The sequence below is a fragment of the Schistocerca gregaria genome, chromosome 4 (assembly GCF_023897955.1).
Source record: "Schistocerca gregaria isolate iqSchGreg1 chromosome 4, iqSchGreg1.2, whole genome shotgun sequence".
Lineage (NCBI taxonomy): Eukaryota > Metazoa > Arthropoda > Insecta > Orthoptera > Acrididae > Schistocerca > Schistocerca gregaria.
The window spans coordinates 705,087,984-705,105,620 of record NC_064923.1 but is presented as its reverse complement, the minus strand read 5'-3'; the positions used below and the strand labels follow the sequence as shown (position 1 = coordinate 705,105,620).

The window sequence follows — 17,637 nt, the reverse complement described above, 5'->3', positions numbered from 1 at the left end:
TAATCAAACGGACAATGAATCTACTGCAAAATCTGCAGAACAAGAACAATATGGATTTACGTCACAGATAACGTACTTCTTCCCACTTCACTGAATGACAGATACCTCAACATAACTAGCATATACAGAAGCGAACAGACAAAGTGATGTGCATATCTTTTTCCATTTTTACACACTTTTTTGTGTGTCCACTAAGGACGATAACAATTTCTTTACTAGTGAAAACACGCCATTAGCAGATGGAAAAATGTTTATTTTTTCATATTTACAACATTATGACGAAAGAATTTATTTTTGAATTAGTTCACCTTGTGTTTACAATTATGGGCCAACTGATAGGAAACAATGTCTTAACACATTAAACAATACGTGCCAAAAACACGGTACGAAATTGTAGCTCTATTTTCGTTATAAGGCTAGCTCTAGTAATTGATACTGTAACAATGAAGTAACCTCTAATGTATTAAAATTACAAGGAAAACTGAACTTACTTTCGGAACGCCGAAAGAAACCTTCCTGCCTTTCGCGCAGGAACAAAACACCTTCTTTGTCAAATTTCTGTGAAGGCTGCGTGGCTAATGTTGTCAGCTCCTGTTTGTTGAAACGCATCGCGATGACTGTGAGCCTGAGAAATGTACAAAACAGTCCACCGAACTGTGTGCCACCAAGCGCAATTCCAATATATTAATGGAAACCAATTTTTTTAAGCAGCCCTATGATACCTTCAATGAAAGGTGAGAGCGGGTCATGGGATCTTCTGTCAAAAATCAGAAAAACTGCAATAGTGGGTTGGTGATCACACATCTATCACAAATAACGCGTGCACATAACTACTGCTAATACGCCATTATAAGTTGAAACAGACCACTCTGTCAGCTGGGCAAGAAGCGCGAAATTTAAAAATTAGATGTCAGATTTATGTGAGCCTTTTCATAACAACTACGTCATTTTATTTTTTTATGTACAACGTCTGAAACACGCTTCATGCGCTGTTGACCAGGAAATATGTCTGTTGATAGGGCCGCATTGCAAATTTGGTCGCGTTTTAAGTGCATGCCGAGATTACAACAATATTAAATTATTTACTACTACAAAAGTAATTCGCAGTTCCATGTATGTTAACTGTGTGACGGATCTATTTCCACAGACATAAATACTTGACGGCTAAAGTTTTATGGTAACAAAGGTCAACATATTGTTGACAGTAACTTTTCGTTGTATTTTAGTGTGATTAATTTTTCTTCAGTTAATTTCGAATCAAAGAACAGGTGACCAATTTTGACAAATAATGCGTCATAATTGTCTTTACGTAAATTTCGTGAATCTCCTTGTACTATTGACTCCTCTTTGGACGTTGGATCAATGACAATGTGTGACGTCAACCCCAACGAAAGCCACCAATGCAGTGAGAGGACGCTGTTCGTAAGTTGTTTGTCACCGGCTCGGAGTCAGTATTGAACAGGTTCTCCTAGAAGTTGCAGCGTTTGTTCTGTGTCCTGGTGTCGTTTGTTGTGAGCTGTCATTAATAATGGCGTGGGTTCCCTTAGAATCAAATCCTGATGTAAGTATATCAGCATCTGTCTGATAACAAATTATTTCATACACTTTTCACTTATGGTGAATTTCTTTTGTTCTAGGTGATGAATAAGGTGAGTTTCTAACCCCCGCACTGTTGTAAGTAAATTGCGCATGTCGACGGATGCTGATCTGGTAAGTTCATGTAGATTGGGTTAAGTTCGAAACCAGTTGCTTTAACAGTACCGGTATTTATGAAAAATTGTGGTATCACGAAAAGTTCTACCGGCAAGAAAATACTTGAGTACTGAAAATGTTAGTTTTTCACAACTATGTTCGGAATAGGAAAATCGATTAGGCCTACTGTTGCGTGACAGGAAGTAGTATTTCACATCATAATTGGTTGTGAAGTATAGTGAAAGTTTGTGCAATAAATCATTAAAACCATACATTTAAACTCCTAATTTTTGTGCCTAATAATTTTCTGTGGGAATGGTATGAAATTGGAAAGAAAGATGTTTGCGGTAGTGTATAGTTAGTGGAACATTTGTAACGTACAAATCTATTATGCGGGTGCCCACTAAATGTTAGTGTTTTTCAGAAATGTTAGCTTTCGAATAGTAATAAATCAAATTGCTTTAAGGAATAACTGCAGTGCGCAACACATTTTGTTGTAGAGGGTACTACATTCCTGTATTGTGTTTTATGTAATAGATGCCGATGCCTTTTAATGAATTTCTCACGTCTGCTTAAAGGTTTACTTAGGATTAATGTGCTGCAGCGGCACAATCTGAAACCAGTAACCAATCAGTCTGCTCCGTTGCAGTTCACTTCCATGTTGACCGGACATGGACAATGCATAAGACACTACTCTAGTTTCCATTTAATTCAGCTACTGTTTGCGGTGCGAGTGTTTTTGTTCCTGCACAATAACCCACACTACATTAGCAGTAGTTTAAGATAATGTAGCGATAAGAACTGCTTGAGTAGTTAGAAGATATTTGCTGTGTCAGATGTCGACCCTGCCAAACAGTCTATTGGTTATAGACTGTAGATTAAAACTGAAGCAATCACAAAAAGGTAGGAAATTGAGATGGGACTGTGGTAAACTGATAGAAACAGGTTACAGTGTGTTTTTGTGGGAGCATCAGGGAACATTTGGTGAGAACAGGGGAAAGGAATGCAGAAGACAAATCGGTAGTTTTGAGAGAAGAAACAGTAAAGGCAACATAAGACTGAAAAACTGAAGACAAGGCCAAGTAGAAGTCAATAGATACCATGGGAGATATTGAATTTAATTGATGGAAGACAGAAATATAAAAATGCAATGAATGAAGCAGGCAAAAGGGAATAAAAATATCTAAAACAAGATTGATAAGAAGTGCCCAATGGTTAAGCAGGAATGGCTAGAGCACAAGTGTAAGGACTTCAAAGCATATTATTCTATGTGAAAGATAGATGCTACCTACAGAAAATTTCTCTTGGAGAAAAGAGAACCACCTGTATGAAAACAAGTGCACAGATGAACCAGACCTAAGCCAAGGAGGGAAAACAGAAATGTGGAAGGAATACAGTTCCTTTACAAGGGAGATGCACTTGGGGGCGATATTATGGAAATGGCTGTGGATGTAGATGAAATGGGAGATGATACTGTGTGAAGAATTTGACAGAAAACTTAAAAGATATAATAGAAACATGGCCCTGTCAACTGTTCAGTCTGGTGTGCAAGATGAGACATGTGAAATACCCTCAGATAATGTAATAATTCCCATTCCAAAGCAAGCAGGTGTGTCAATATTACTGGATGATCACTTTACTAAGTCATGGTTGCAAAATACTACTGCAAATCCCAGCGTCTTGGGCCGGAATGCTGAATTATTTAGCTAAGTTAGCTGACAAATTTGGTTGGCCAGAGTTCTTTCATAAGAAGGGGATCTGGAAATACTAGATATTAATCATCTTCTTGTTTCAGTATTTGCAGAAACTGGGCATGCCTTCAAAATGGCAGATGGTTGATGTACTTGGGTTGGATCCAGAGTTGCTACCCTCTGTGCCACGTCCTGCTCTTGCCATTATTCTACTGTTTCCTACATCACCAAAGGTAATTAGAATAAGTTGAATTGTTCAATGATTTTTCTTATGTTTAAGTATGAACATATCAGGCCGAAATAGATTAAAGTACAGCTACCTGATTTACTCAAAAAAAGTACATCAATGTGAATTTGCAATAGTTATCAAAAGTTAATTTTCAGATCATGAGATTAGGTATTTTCCTGTCTCCTTCAAAGTTGTAAATCTGGTTATTCAGCCACATCTACTACTGAATGTTAACAAATGTTGATTATGTGTCAGTGGCCTTCGTCCCCACCCATAATAAAGCCAGCTATCTTGGGGTATAACATATTTAGTTTAATAAGACACCATTGGAACTGGAAGATAAGAAGCAAGGAAGCATTAGTTTTAACATCTTATCGACAACAATGTCGTAGGTAGAGCAGAAGCTTGACTTAATATAGGATGGGGAAGGAAACTTTCCCTGCTCATTTCAAAGGAACCACCTTGGCATTTGCCTGGAGCAATTAAATTAAAATTAAACTTCCAAAGGCAATAATGCTGGGCTGTCATTTTGTGACACTCTTAACCTGTTCTCATCTTGTACCAATAAGATACTTCCTTCATGCCTTTTAAGTATGTTTCCTACTTAGTTCCCTTGTACTACCTGCATTTATAAAACATGAAAGGGAATCCATAACCTAACAAAATGAAATAGATCTACCTGAAAGCCATAACTCTTAACCCTTGGGGTGCTATGAGCTGAATAGTTACAGCTTTGAAGTGGGTGGTTTGACAGCTGAAGAGGTGATGGATACAGGGACTGTGGTGTTGACGGATGGACAGTAAAGAATAAAATTAGAGTTTATCCAGTTGCTGAATTTCAAATTTGACTAAGAATTATTAGCTGTTAATCATCAAAATGGAACAGGAGATATACCATCATAAGCCCTCCAAAAGGAATGGATGGTACTTAAATGGTATTAAACCAGATGGGTAGGGTCAAATGAAATTAGTCAGGTTCTCTGGAGGGCAATTGGAGCTAAGCTACTTAGTGTTAAAAATAGTCACTACATGATCTGGAGAATGCTGATAAAATCTGTAGTCACAAAAATTATTTTCAGAAACATGAACAAATACAGGGCAAGACCCTAAAATAATGCAAGAAATTCATGTATGGATTGAAAGGGAATTTGGCACAGGTTAGCCTTTGCTCTTAAATATCCATGTTTTTTAAGTATATCTAATTTTCCAGTCCTTTTGGTTAAACGTGTAAGTAGTGCACACCTAGGTTATCTGATTTTATTAAAGTGACAATGATTTATGTGCTTAGTATTTGCTGAATGAATGTGGAAGTTTGTTATGAGGACCCATATTAACAAGAAGTCCTGTGAGGTGGTTACTGTATAGCAGTCAGATTTGAGATATGCTTGAACAAGAACTTACATAAAGTTTGAAGTGACACTGCAGAACAGCTTGACTATTCTTTTTTACTTAATATTATTCTTAGTTGTTCTGAAATATACTGCAGAAAATGGGAGAGTATGTAGAGGAAAAAACCCTCTGAGTGCCATGTGCCAGGTATTGTTTTTATGGTGAAGAGAGCAGTGCATAGTTCTCACAAAAGGCCCTGAATGTGATATTTCAGAGCTTTTATCTCTCACTGTCAAAATTTAATTTTAAAATTGTCATCTCACTGGTGTGCTCAATGTGAGAAGTCATTTATTAGTTCTTTGTGTCAGAAACTATGCACAATGTAGTTGGTTACATTTCTGGCACTGAGTTTTTTCTGTAATACACATTATTATTTCACTACTTCTGCATTGACTTTGGATCACCTTGATTGCTTAGTGACAGATCTTGCATACATATTAAGATAAGCAACTGGTCCAAAACACCCATGTTCTGCCATTTTCCAATTAGATTTAAGTTTGTTCCCTGATCTTTTTTGCTTGTGGACAACTTTGTTTTGTATTTTCCATGTATGAAATTGACTGCTCTTCGGCTGTTACACTAATTCTGTAAAGTTCCAACTTGCACAAGAGTATTGTTGTCAACAAATTAAGTTCATTTGTCAAATTAAAAGATAACTGCTGCCACAAACTGAAGATTTAGCACTGGCAGTGACTTATGCTCAAGAATTGCATTTTAATGCTCATTCTGTGAAGCCAGACTTCAGGCCTAACAGCAAAATGTGTAATGAAATGTCATTATCACACATTCTCAAAAATCTTTAGAAATAATGGCACCAAAAATATTAACCTGTAATTCTTTCGGATCCTAGTGACTGAGCTGGGAAGGTGTGAGGCTGTATTATTGCAGGAAGTGACTGGGACCAACAATAAGAAATGACGTAATTTAAACACACAGTGGGTGAAGAAGCAACTGAAAAACATACTGTGGCTAACACAGTTGTGAAATAGGCCTAATTAAATGCTTCGAATAGCCTAACAGTGAGTCAGAGGAATGGAGAATCAAACATTGTGGTTGTAAAACTGTTAAACAAGATAAAGATAAAAATTTCCTGGCAGATGAAACTTCGTGCCAGACTGGGACTTGGGCATGGGACTTTTGTTTGTCTTCAGAATTGAGAACAGGAGTCACACTTTTGTAGCTCAGTTGGTAGAGCACTTGCTTAGTAAAACAAAGATCCAAGTTTGAGTCCTGTTCCAGCACACAGTTTTAATTTGCTAGGAGGTTTTGTTTCCAAGTACACTGTTACAAAGTGAAAATGTGTTCTGGAAGAGAAACATCAATATTAGGGTGTAAACTCAGATAAGATAGGAATATCTACATGTGTACTCTGCAAACTACTGAGGTGTGTGTGGCAGAGGGTATATTCCATTGTAGCAGTTTAAGATTTCTTGCATTCACATATGGAGCACAGGAATAATATATATTTGAATGCATGTGTGCGTGCACAGTAATTAACCTTCTCGCAATCCCTGTGTGATTGAATTCTTGAAGCTTTATTAATTACTTTATGATAATTGACATCAGTCTGTCTACCAATTCAATTCCTTCAGCATCTGGCTCCCATGAACCAAAGAAACTTGTGACCACTTATGCTGCTCTTCTCTGTATACATTAAATATCTTCTGCTGGTCCAATGTGGTACAGGTCCCACACACTTGAACAATATTCTAGAAATAGTTTGCAGAAGTGATTTGGAAGTAATGAACTTTGTAAACTGATGGTATGTCCCCAGTATTCTACCAGTAATGTCTACACCTGCTTTACCCATGACTGAGCCTATGTGATAATTCCATTTCATATCCCTACAAAGTGTTAACCCAAGGTATTTGTATGAGTTTGTTGATTCCAACTGTGACTCTATGATGTTATAATCATAGGATACTATTTTTTCATAATTCACCAGTCTCTGCATCATGTTGAAATCTTACCAATATCTGACTGAATATTTTTGCAGCTTCTTTCAGGTAGTACGTCATTATGGACAACTGAATTATCTGCAAAAGGCCTTGATTTTACTATTAATATTGTCTGCAAATTGAAAAATTTCCACATCGATTGGTGGACTGACTGCTTTCGCAATTTTTCTCCTGTCATGCCTCTGCTGAGTGCTACCTATTTAATTAGCATGGGTATTATTGAAAGTTCTTAGGAGACTATTGTGGTTTTGGATTCTTTAAAAATATAGTAAAACTAAAGTATATCCTTTTAGACTTGCTTCAGTGTTTTTATATTGCCATTGGACATTGTGGAGTCTTCTGGATTAACTTATAATTTCTCACGAAGGACAGGACAATGTTAACCATTTGTATGCTTTTATTTTGAAAATTTGTTGAAATCATGAAGTCTATCAATAATTCTTCACCTGCCAAAGCACTCTCAGCTGTAGTTCGGAATGGACTTGAAACTTTAACTGAAAAGTGATATTCTTTGTATAAGTATTCCACTATAGTGAGGTGGTGATATGATTAGTGTTTTAATCCTTTGCTGAGAATGGTGTTTAATCCCATTTTAGGTTGTCTGTAATGGCCCAAATGTGTATTGAACAACTGTGGTGTATATATACATCTTCCTTCATTCTTCCTGTACCGATTTAGTATTAAGTCATTGGAATTTCAATGGATCTTCCTTCTAATACAGTGTACATTGTTAATAAACTTTACAGTTGAGTAAAATATGGTTTTTCCTTGTATAGTAAATAGATATAGGTGGTTTCATTAGATTCTTTTTGTTTCTAGTATGAAGAACATAAGACTCAGCAGGAGGAAGAAGTTAAGGAGAAGGGACAAACTGTTTCTGAAAATGTATTTTATTTGAAACAAGTTGTTGAAAATGCATGTGGTACAATTGCTCTCATCCACAGTGTTGCAAACAACACTGATAAGTAAGTACATTTTTGTTTGTAATACATGAAGCTCTAAATTTTCTGACAGTGTAAGCTTATGCTATGTTATCTTGCAGGATCCAGTTGGGTGATGGCCATCTGAAACAATTCTTGGAAGATGCTCAAGCCCTTAATCCTGATGAACGTGGTGAACTCTTGCAGAAGGCAGATGGAATAATTAACACACACAAGCAGCTAGCTTTAGAAGGCCAGACTGAGGTAGAGGAAGTAGACAACATTAATTTGTGTAGCTGTTAAATGTCAATGCCTACAAATCTGTAGATAATACTTAATTGCCATTTGATGGCAAATGATGCTGTGTAACACAGCTGATGCTGTATGGTAACTTTTAATCACAAAGCTTGAAGATCCTTTCTTGAAAAACAAAGGATTGAAAAAATTTCTTTGGCATAGAACTAAACAAAGAACTTACAGCAAAATGTTGAACAACTCCTTCGTTTGTGGAGTTAAATTCTACTTCATTACTTGCTGTTAATTAATTTTCCATGTATTGTCTGAAAAAAGACTTCTGTACTGCTTACTTTTTTAACCCTAGAACACTAGGGGTGGGGATGTTATATTGCTACTAAACCATCGTATAAGCACAAAATGTTTTTCATACCCTACTGCAGTTGTTAATTTTGTGAGTTTAGTAGTAAGTGAGGGTAAAACATGTAAGAAACTGAATGTATCAGAATTAGGAATTGTAATGGTCAGTGAGAGGGAAACAGCAAGGAGCAGATAGTCATATCTTGAGGATTCTTGCTTTACTCAGCAACTGAGAATGCTTGGCCTAAGTGGCAGTATGTCATTGATGTAGTGGTTCATGAACTGAAGACTACGTGTGGTCCAGGGCTTTTGTGAAAGCCATTAAAAGTGTGGTAAGATGAAATAGTATAACACAATACTAAGACATCAGTATATTCCTTTGATTTGACAGCTAACAATACAGTCCAGTATCTGCACTCATTTGGCCCCATGAAATTTCTGTGGCAACTCCTGTTTTTCTGGGAGCAATAACAGTTAAAATAATTTAAGTTCTTGGTTCCAGAACCAGTCTCATTACTATTTCCTGCCAGGAAAATGTCAAATGTATGGTAGTATTTTTGAGCCTGTTAGCAACAAACCATCTTTCTATGGTGAGAAGCAGTCGATCCTTTCTGTAATATTGTTAATAATAAAGATTCATAGAACATCAGTATAAGATGTAGGATATGTGGTTTCCATCAGTCTTTAGCTGACTCTGAGAAAGACAGTCCTTAATTTCCCCTGTTCTAGACCTACAGAAACATGTCAGAGCTACCAGTGCTCAGGAGGCAGTTTTCAAAGCTTGATCCGTCAAAGAGGTGCAGACATAGAATGGAAATGTTAGTTTTCTGACTTGCATGCCCACATATTAATCACTCTTTGGCAGTTCATTCGTAAGTTGTACCTTTCAATGAATCTGACTGTAGTTCAGTGCTGAAATTGATCTGACTTGGAAACTTGAATTTACTTCAACCTGGCTTTCCAAAATTCATTAAACTGTTGACACACTTAACTGTTGATGGTGTCTTACTTATCTGCAGAAGTCAAAAGCACATTAGAAAATGCATGTGCTTTATGTATTGTGTGTTCAGGCTCATAACTGACATTTTGCACTTCATAAAAGCAGGCTCTGCTAATACACTTGCTGTTCAAATTTTTTGGCACTTACTATTGTAAGTGTTCATTAGTTGTCTACGAAAATTGTTATAATTTTCTGTGCATTCTGAACCAACTTACATGACACTTTCTCAGTATTTGTGCCCTAAAACAATCTCATCAACTTGTAACTGTTGGTGAACCAAAATGCAGGTGCCAATTTACTGTTACTTCATGTAAGTAATATTAATCTGTCTGGTTTCTTCCTGCCTGCATACATTACCTGTCTCATCTTCCTAAATGGGAGTGTAAGTCATTCTCTCAAATATTAAGTGATAAATGACAAATGTTCTTTTTCTCAGTTCATGATAGATTTTTATTTTAAAAAATACCTCATTGAAAGAGGTAGTAACTGAATCACTGAAAAAGAAATTTCAATATGGACTTAAAATTTCTGAAACAGGATCTCGTGTGACTGTCAGGTAGCAAATTCTAATCAAGAACTGTATTATGAAAAAGATAATTGCCACTCGCCATATAGTGGTGTTGAGTCACAGGTAGGCATGACAAATATTGTTACATTCCATCCTGCATTCTCCATTGTTAAAGAACTATCATTGGCACACTGTGCACTGTACATTAATCACATGAATTAGCACTTTTCTCATTGTGGTTACTAACCATTATTGATGGAACTTTTTGGATAGAGAAGCAAGCTGTGTTAATATAAAGAGCTCGGATAGCAATCCAGTATTGTGAAAAGGAGGAATGCTGAAAGGTGGAAGAAATAGTTTGGAAACTGTCATGAAAAGGGAATAACACAGACAAGACATTTTAGGAAGTCTTTCCAGAAAGTATTTGAGTGTAAATGAGTGTGGAAATGAAAGATAATAAACATTTAAGGACAAATGTAGGGCAACGTTCATTCTTGTACTTAAACATGTGTTTCCTGATATTACAGCTGAAATAGTAAAGCTTGGCTACTATGTGCAAAATAATGCTTGATATTCTGTGCAATTTTTGTTTGAAAATGTGTCAACATACATTTAACGATTTTGTAATTTTTAATTACCATTGTTTACATTGTTCATAGAAACTAATCAAGCAATAAAAGTGGAATTTCAGTTTACATATGTGTAGGAGGCTAATAAAATGTGTGGAACAGATTTTTAAGGTCATGGTTGCTTTGAAATTAATTTTTCAGTTTTGTTACCTGGGACTGCTCTATTTCTCTCATATTTTTTTAAAGGGGAATTTTTCTCAAAGAAAAGATAATGGAAAAGTGCTGCACAAGCTTATTCAATAATTCTTAAGAACTATGCCAAATTTTGGTATGTTAGCTTTCATAGTTCCTGAGAAGCTACATAATAGCTCAAAAAAGTCAGTTGACAGCAATTTGCATTCAAAGTTCTTATTTCAATTTTTAAGTGTACTGCTATACCTCTACTGACTTACTGTCCACATCCATAATATTCCTCTTCTGTGTCTTCCTGTAGTAATCTCCTCCCCCATCTCCTTTGCCTAGACAACTTCTGCATTTCTTCTTCTGTTAGCTGAGCTTTGTCCAGTCATGTTTCAATGTGTCTTAGTATCTTCGGTGTGATTGCACCTGGATGGAAGCCTAGTATCTCCAGTAATTTAAGGATTAAGTGGCTCAAATAGTGTTTAATGGATTGGTAAAGACCTTGTTAGTGATCTCTTCATCTGATTGTCTAGTTTTCACAAAGCCCAAGGGACCAGATGTCTATCATGCAGTCTAAGCCCCTTTGACCTAAAATCAGCACATGCACATGACATAGTGTACAAATGTTTCTAATCAGTTAACTTAAATCCACAGGAAAACTCATCTTTGACACTGTACATAGCATCACAATTTCCTTCACTAATTTTCTTCTTTGGGTACTCTGTGACTTTGTTGAAAATTTGACCTTCACACTTAACAAACTGCTTCTCTGACAAAGTTGTTTAAATTTCCTGTGCCTTTCAGGAAGTCAACATTTCCTCACGTTTTGAATATGTCCTCTGCTACGACCGGTTTCGAGCAAAGCAGCTTGATATATGCAAAACTAAAAACTGAAATAAGTTTATCACTTACTATTAAAAATGTAAACAAAGGAAAAAAGATCAACTTTCGCACAATCTTCTAGACTTAACTGCAGTGTGTTTAGGTTGCGTGAATGAAAAATTATTGCACAAAAGATTTCTAGCATAGAGGTGGGTCACAGTGTAGAAGGAGGGGGTATGGCATGTGCAGATACCCAAACTAAATTTTAAAAAATATTTATAGCCAGAAGTTGATTATGAAGACTTTGCAGTGTTGTTCATAAAGAATCGATCTAATAAATTACATAATAAAAAACTTTTATTTTGCTCTACATCTGTCCTTAAGGAAGGAGAGAACAGAAGCTTTGTCTTGGTGTTTTGGGAGATTGTTGAAGTTTGAATGGGTAGGTCTGATTATTAATAAGAGGTACTCTGTAGTGGAGAAAAAAGAATGTATGGCATAACTAGTTGGCATTAAGACATTGTTAGTTTGGTAATGGAGGAAAATGTGGGTGTAAATCTATAGAACACAAAGGCTTCAGATGTACATTGTAACAGTTGTGCAGAGATGAAGAAACATGCTCAGCATAGGCAAGTGTGGAGAGCAGCATCAAGCTGGTCTGACTGAATACAACAAACTGCAATGAACTTGTGGACAGAATTTTATCCTTCTTACATGATTAGATAACAAAATTTTAGAACTAAAGATGAAATTTGTAGGGTCAGAGAAGAGCTTTTGTTCAGGAACTGTGTGCTGCTCTCTTTGTTGTAAGCCTGGTCTTCACTATCACAGATAAATTACAGAAAATAAAGTAAGAAAAAGCAAAGAATTTTCATGAACTACAAAATGCCAATCGGAGTGGTCTGCACAGGACTTCCATGTCAAAGCTGGAGACTATGGGATGTAAATATACAATAGATTCTTTCTGAAACTAAAAACAGCAGCTTGTCACTGTTACTCAGTTCATAAAAAACTTGTCACCTGTTTAAATTTGACAAATTAAGTCAGCTGTTCACTTATCTGCTTTTCATAGTGCTGGTAGCAAGATTTTCTTGAGTTTAGGATTCTGTAAAATCCTGTGTTTTTGTGGGAGCTGTCAACAGTTGTAAGGTTTCATATTGCATAGAACATTGTGCCATCCTTACTCATATTGACAAAGGGAGACTGTATAGTATGGACTTTCGAAACCATTTGCAGAATTTAGTAGATAGATGGTGTGGATTAAAAATAAAGATATGAGTGAAGTAATGGTATTTGGAAGAGACAAAAGGATCAATGGGAATATTACTTGGAATGGAGAACCCCCTCAAAGTGGTGGACAGTTTCACTTATGTAGGGAGTGAAATATCTAGTGATGGAAGAATAACCAATTAAATTAATAGGTTACAGAAGGGAAGCAATTTCTACCAAACAATAAAACACCTGATTTGAAATAAGGTGGTTTCAGAAAAAGCAAAACACCTTATACATAAGTTACTACTTTCCTATTGTCATCTATGGAGGAGAAACATGGACAGTGACAGAAAGGGATTGGAGCAGACTGCAGTCAGGGGAAATGAATTTTCTCATAGCAAAAAAAGTTGAAGGAAAAACAATAGTGGTCAGAGTAAGGAATGTAGATATTAGAAAGGACCTTAAACAAGAAAGTATGAGAGAAAGAATCAAAAGAGATTAAGGTGGCATGGATAGAGACTCCCCAAAATTATGGAGGAACTAAAGATAGGTGGAAAGAGACCTAGAGGGTGCCCAAGAACGTGGTGAAAAAGTGACAATATCTGTGGAAAGGAGGTGTGACCTGGCAGCAAGTGGAGGAAGAAGTGGTGGGAGGACTGAGCCAAATGGTGAAGATTAGTCAGCACCCAGACCCAGCAGTAGCTGGAGTGGGATGTGGATATATAGTAGATAGAAAAGGTTGTTTAAGGTATCATGAAAAGATCACCACTAAGATTCTTATTGGAAGTGTGTTCTTCATGGAACATGATACAGTGTAGTGTAGTATTCCCTGGATCATTAAGAAATGAATGCAAATTCACTTAGGTTATTGACCTGTTTGGTGCCAAATATAATAGATACTTATTCAAATGTTTTGCCTAATTAAAGTATAGGTCTCATTTGAAACTAAAGGACTTTTTATTGGTGCTGCAAAATATTACTTCATATTTGCATAATTTTACTTGACCAAAGTTTTTAAATAAAAAATAATTATTTGTGCACATGATTAGATGATCACTGTATACAGTAATTGTCTGGCTGCAATAATTGAAAGGCATTTGTAAGTGTAAAAATTGTAAAAACTGTGACTAGTTCGTGTAAGTGTTGAAAACTGCAAGTGACTCTAGATAGAAGCATATTTGAATGTTTTTAAGTTAAATGGCAAGAATACTGACATAGAGCACACATGTTACATTGAAATAAAACTTGACCTAGTCATGGTATTATTTTTCTTTAGTTTTTGTTTCCATGTCTTATATTTGAAACATAAATATTGAAGTTTTTATTATTCACAGGCACCAGACTCCAACACACCTGTGAATTACCACTTCGTGGCATTTGTCCACAAGGATGGGAGTCTCTATGAATTAGGTAATGTAATAGTTTTGTTCAGAAGTTGCCTCCATGTCAGTTCCAAATAGTTACCTTTGCTGTTGTATTCAACTACTGAAAGTTGTCATACTGGATCAGTGTATTAACAAGAGCACTGTATTTTTCAGAGATGTTTTTGATCTTTGAAACAAATTGCATTTTCACACAATTGATGAAATGAAATGAATCTTCCAGTTTGGAAGAGATTAACTGTACTTCTTAGTTTTACAAAATAACTTTGACTTCATAACTGTTGTTCACATTTTTTCATGCTGCGAACCATAGAAATAGTTCATGCCTTAGTGAATGAGCATTTGTTTAGGTCCCCTCTGCACACAATCTGTCTTTTCTGTAGCCTGAAAAAGCAACATCATAAGTGAGTAGGAGACATTTCAGTTTGACACAAATTTTAGTGTTAATATTATCATTGGTATGTCCAGAATTCGAGCCTACTTAAAGTGATATCAATGAACTAATTGTTGGCTGTAATTTTGTAGAATGGACTTCAAAAGTGCAAAACAATCCATTCTATATAATGTCCACAAGGTGTACACTAAACTAAAATGCACATTTTACATATTTTGTTGGTTCAGGTAACATAAATTTATGAATTTCAATGCACTTTTTTGCTATTAAAGCAGATTGGAGCCTAGATAATCTGAAAGTTCTTTTGGAAGAGAGAACTAAACACAAATGCACATACTGTCAACCATTTAAAGCTCTCTCCCCCCCCCCCCCCCAAAGAGTTACTAACTTCCTGCTAACACTTGGTTAAAGAATTATAAAAGGAGGTTGTACACATAGGAGAATCCTGGAGATACTATAAGGTATCAGATATATAGTGGTAAGACACAGATTTAGGAACCAGGTATTAAATTGGAAGACACATTCAGGGGCAGATGTTGACCCGGACCACAATCTGTTGGTTATGAACTGTAGATAAAAACTGAAGAAACTGCAAAAAGGTGGGAATTTACGGAGATGGGACCTCGATAAACTGCCTAAAGCAGAGGTTGTTCAGACATTCAGGGAGAATGTCAGGAATGGGAGAAAGAAATGCAGTAGAAGAACAATGGGTAGCTGTGAGGAATGAAGTAGTGAAGGCAGCAGAGTATCAAGTAGATATAAAGACTAGGGCTAGTAGAAATCCTTCAGTAACTGAAGAAATATTGAATTTAATTGATGAAAGTAGAAAATATAAAAATGCAGTAAATGAAGCAGGCAAAAAGGAATACAAATGTCTCAAAATGAGATCGACAGGAAGTGCAAAATGGCTAAGCAGGGATGGCTAGAGGACAAATGTAAGGCTGTAGAGGCTTATCTCACCAGGGGTAAGATACATTCAGCCTACAGAAAAACTAGAGACCATTTGGAGAAAAGAGAACCACTTGTATGAACACAAAGAGCTCAGATGGAAACCCAGTTCTAAGCAAAGAAGGGAAGGAGGAAAGGTGGAAGAAGTATATACAGGGTTTATACAAGGGCGATCGACTTCAGGACAATATTATGCAAACGGAAGAGGATGTAGATGAAGACGAAGTGGGAGATAAGATACTGCGTGAAGAGTTTGTCAGAGCACTGAAAGACCTGAGTCAAAACAACACCCTCGGAGTAGACAACATTCCATTAGAACTACTGATGGCCTTGGGAGAGCCAGTCCTGACAAAATTCTACCATCTGTTGACCAAGATGTATGAGACAGGCGAAGTACCCTCAGACTTCAAGAAGAATATAATAATTCAAATCCCAAAGAAAGCAGGTGTTGGCAGATGTGAAAATTACTGTACTATCAGTTTAATAAGTCACAGCTGCAAAATACTAATGCCAATTCTTTAGATGATTGGAAAAACTGGTAGAAGCTGACCTCGGGGAAGATCAGTTTGAATTCTGTAGAAATATTGGAACACGTGAGGCAATACTGACTCTACGATGTATCTTAGAAGAAAGATTAAGGAAAGACAAACCTATATTTCTAGCTTTTCTAGACTTAGAGAAAGCTTTTAACAATGTTGATAGGAATACTCTTTCAAATTCTAAAGGTGGCAGGAGTAAAATACAGGGAGCAAAAGGCTATTTATAGTTTGTACAGAAACCAGGTAGCAGTTATGAGTAGGGACATAAAAGGGAAGCAGTGGTTCGGAAGGGAGTGAGACAGGGTTGTAGCCTCTCCCCAATGTTATTCAATCTGTATATTGAGCAAGCAGTGAAGGTAACAAAAGGAAAAATTCGGAGTAGGTTTTAAAATCCATGGTGAAAAAATAGAAACTTTGAGGTTCACCGATGACATTGTAAATCTGTTGGACAGCAAAGGACTTGGAAGAGCAGTTGAACGGAATGGACAGTGTCTTGAAAGGAGAATATAAGGTGAATATCAACAAAAGCAAAATGAGGATAATGAAATGTAGTTGAATTAAGTGGGGTGATGCTGAGGGAATTAGATTAGGAAAGGAGACACTTAAAGTAGTAAAGGAGTTTTGCTATTTGGGGAGCAAAATAACTGATGGTCGAAGTAGAGGATATAAAATGTAGACTGGCAATGGCAAGGAAAGTGTTTCTGAAGAAGAGAAATTTGTTAACATGAAGTATAGATTTAAGTGTCAGGAAGTCGTTTCTGAAAGTATTTGTATGGAGTGTAGCGATGTATGGAAGTGAAACATGTACGATAAATACTTTGGACAAGAAGAGAATAGAAGCTTTCGGAATGTGGTGCTACAGAAGAATGCTGAAGATTAGATGGGTAGATCACATAACTAATGGGGAGGTATTGAATAGGATTGGGGAGAAGAGACATTTGTGGCACAACTTGACTAGAAGGGATTGGTTGGTAGGATGTGTTCTGAGGTGTCAAGAGATAACAAATTCAGCATTGGAGGGCAGTGTGGAGGGTAAAAATCAGAGGGAGACAGAGATGGATACACTAAACAGATTCAGAAGGATGTAGGTTGCAGTAAGTACTGGGAGATGCAGCAGCTTGTACAGGATAGAGTAGCATGGAGAGCTGGATCAAACCAGTCTCAGGACTGAAGACCACAACAACAGACAGTTATTTGTTACTGACCCAAGACTACCTATAAGTTCTATAGATGTGCTCGCCATAATGTCTTGTTATTTGCATGAAACACACTGCACAGAGTTCGTGGACAACATGAAGTGCTCACATGCAAATATCTCCTTCAGTAAACCTCTCAAAACACTTAATTTCACGAAATACTCAGTGCTGTAGTCATTCTTCACCAACACAAGAACCTATCAGGTACCCAAGTTTCTTCATTTAGGTACAAATTTTAGCATCAGGGCCTAGGGGTTTACCAGAAGACAATTCCTGAGACTTCTCAGACTCATAGGTCTGAGGCACAGTGCAGATCATCTCAGAGGCGACATGCCGTACCCACTCAGCACCACTCACACATGGGAAATGCTCAATTCCTATTGGTTAGCATGTTAAGCAGGCCATCATGTCACC

At 36.7% G+C, this 17,637-nt stretch overlaps 2 protein-coding genes across 5 annotated transcripts in view; one reads left to right on the top strand and one right to left on the bottom strand.

Moving 5' to 3' along the window:
• The window catches only part of LOC126268203 (inositol polyphosphate-4-phosphatase type I A), a 251,957-nt gene extending 250,652 nt beyond the window's left edge, over nucleotides 1–1,305 (bottom strand). For all 4 annotated transcript variants that reach the window (XM_049973825.1, XM_049973826.1, XM_049973827.1 and 1 more), the window contains exons 1-2: nucleotides 723–1,305; nucleotides 492–625 (exon numbers count right to left, since the gene is read on the bottom strand). In XM_049973825.1, coding sequence (XP_049829782.1) covers nucleotides 492–609 — 118 coding nt within the window. In that variant the 5' untranslated portion in view covers nucleotides 610–625; nucleotides 723–1,305. The remainder of the gene's footprint in view (nucleotides 1–491; nucleotides 626–722) is intronic.
• An 86-nt stretch (nucleotides 1,306–1,391) lies between these two features.
• The window catches only part of LOC126268204 (ubiquitin carboxyl-terminal hydrolase isozyme L3), a 26,840-nt gene continuing 10,594 nt past the window's right edge, over nucleotides 1,392–17,637 (top strand). The window contains exons 1-5 of the mRNA XM_049973830.1: nucleotides 1,392–1,561; nucleotides 1,638–3,616; nucleotides 7,779–7,924; nucleotides 8,002–8,143; nucleotides 14,099–14,174. Of these exons, the coding sequence (XP_049829787.1) occupies nucleotides 3,506–3,616; nucleotides 7,779–7,924; nucleotides 8,002–8,143; nucleotides 14,099–14,174 (475 nt within the window). The 5' untranslated portion in view covers nucleotides 1,392–1,561; nucleotides 1,638–3,505. The remainder of the gene's footprint in view (nucleotides 1,562–1,637; nucleotides 3,617–7,778; nucleotides 7,925–8,001; nucleotides 8,144–14,098; nucleotides 14,175–17,637) is intronic.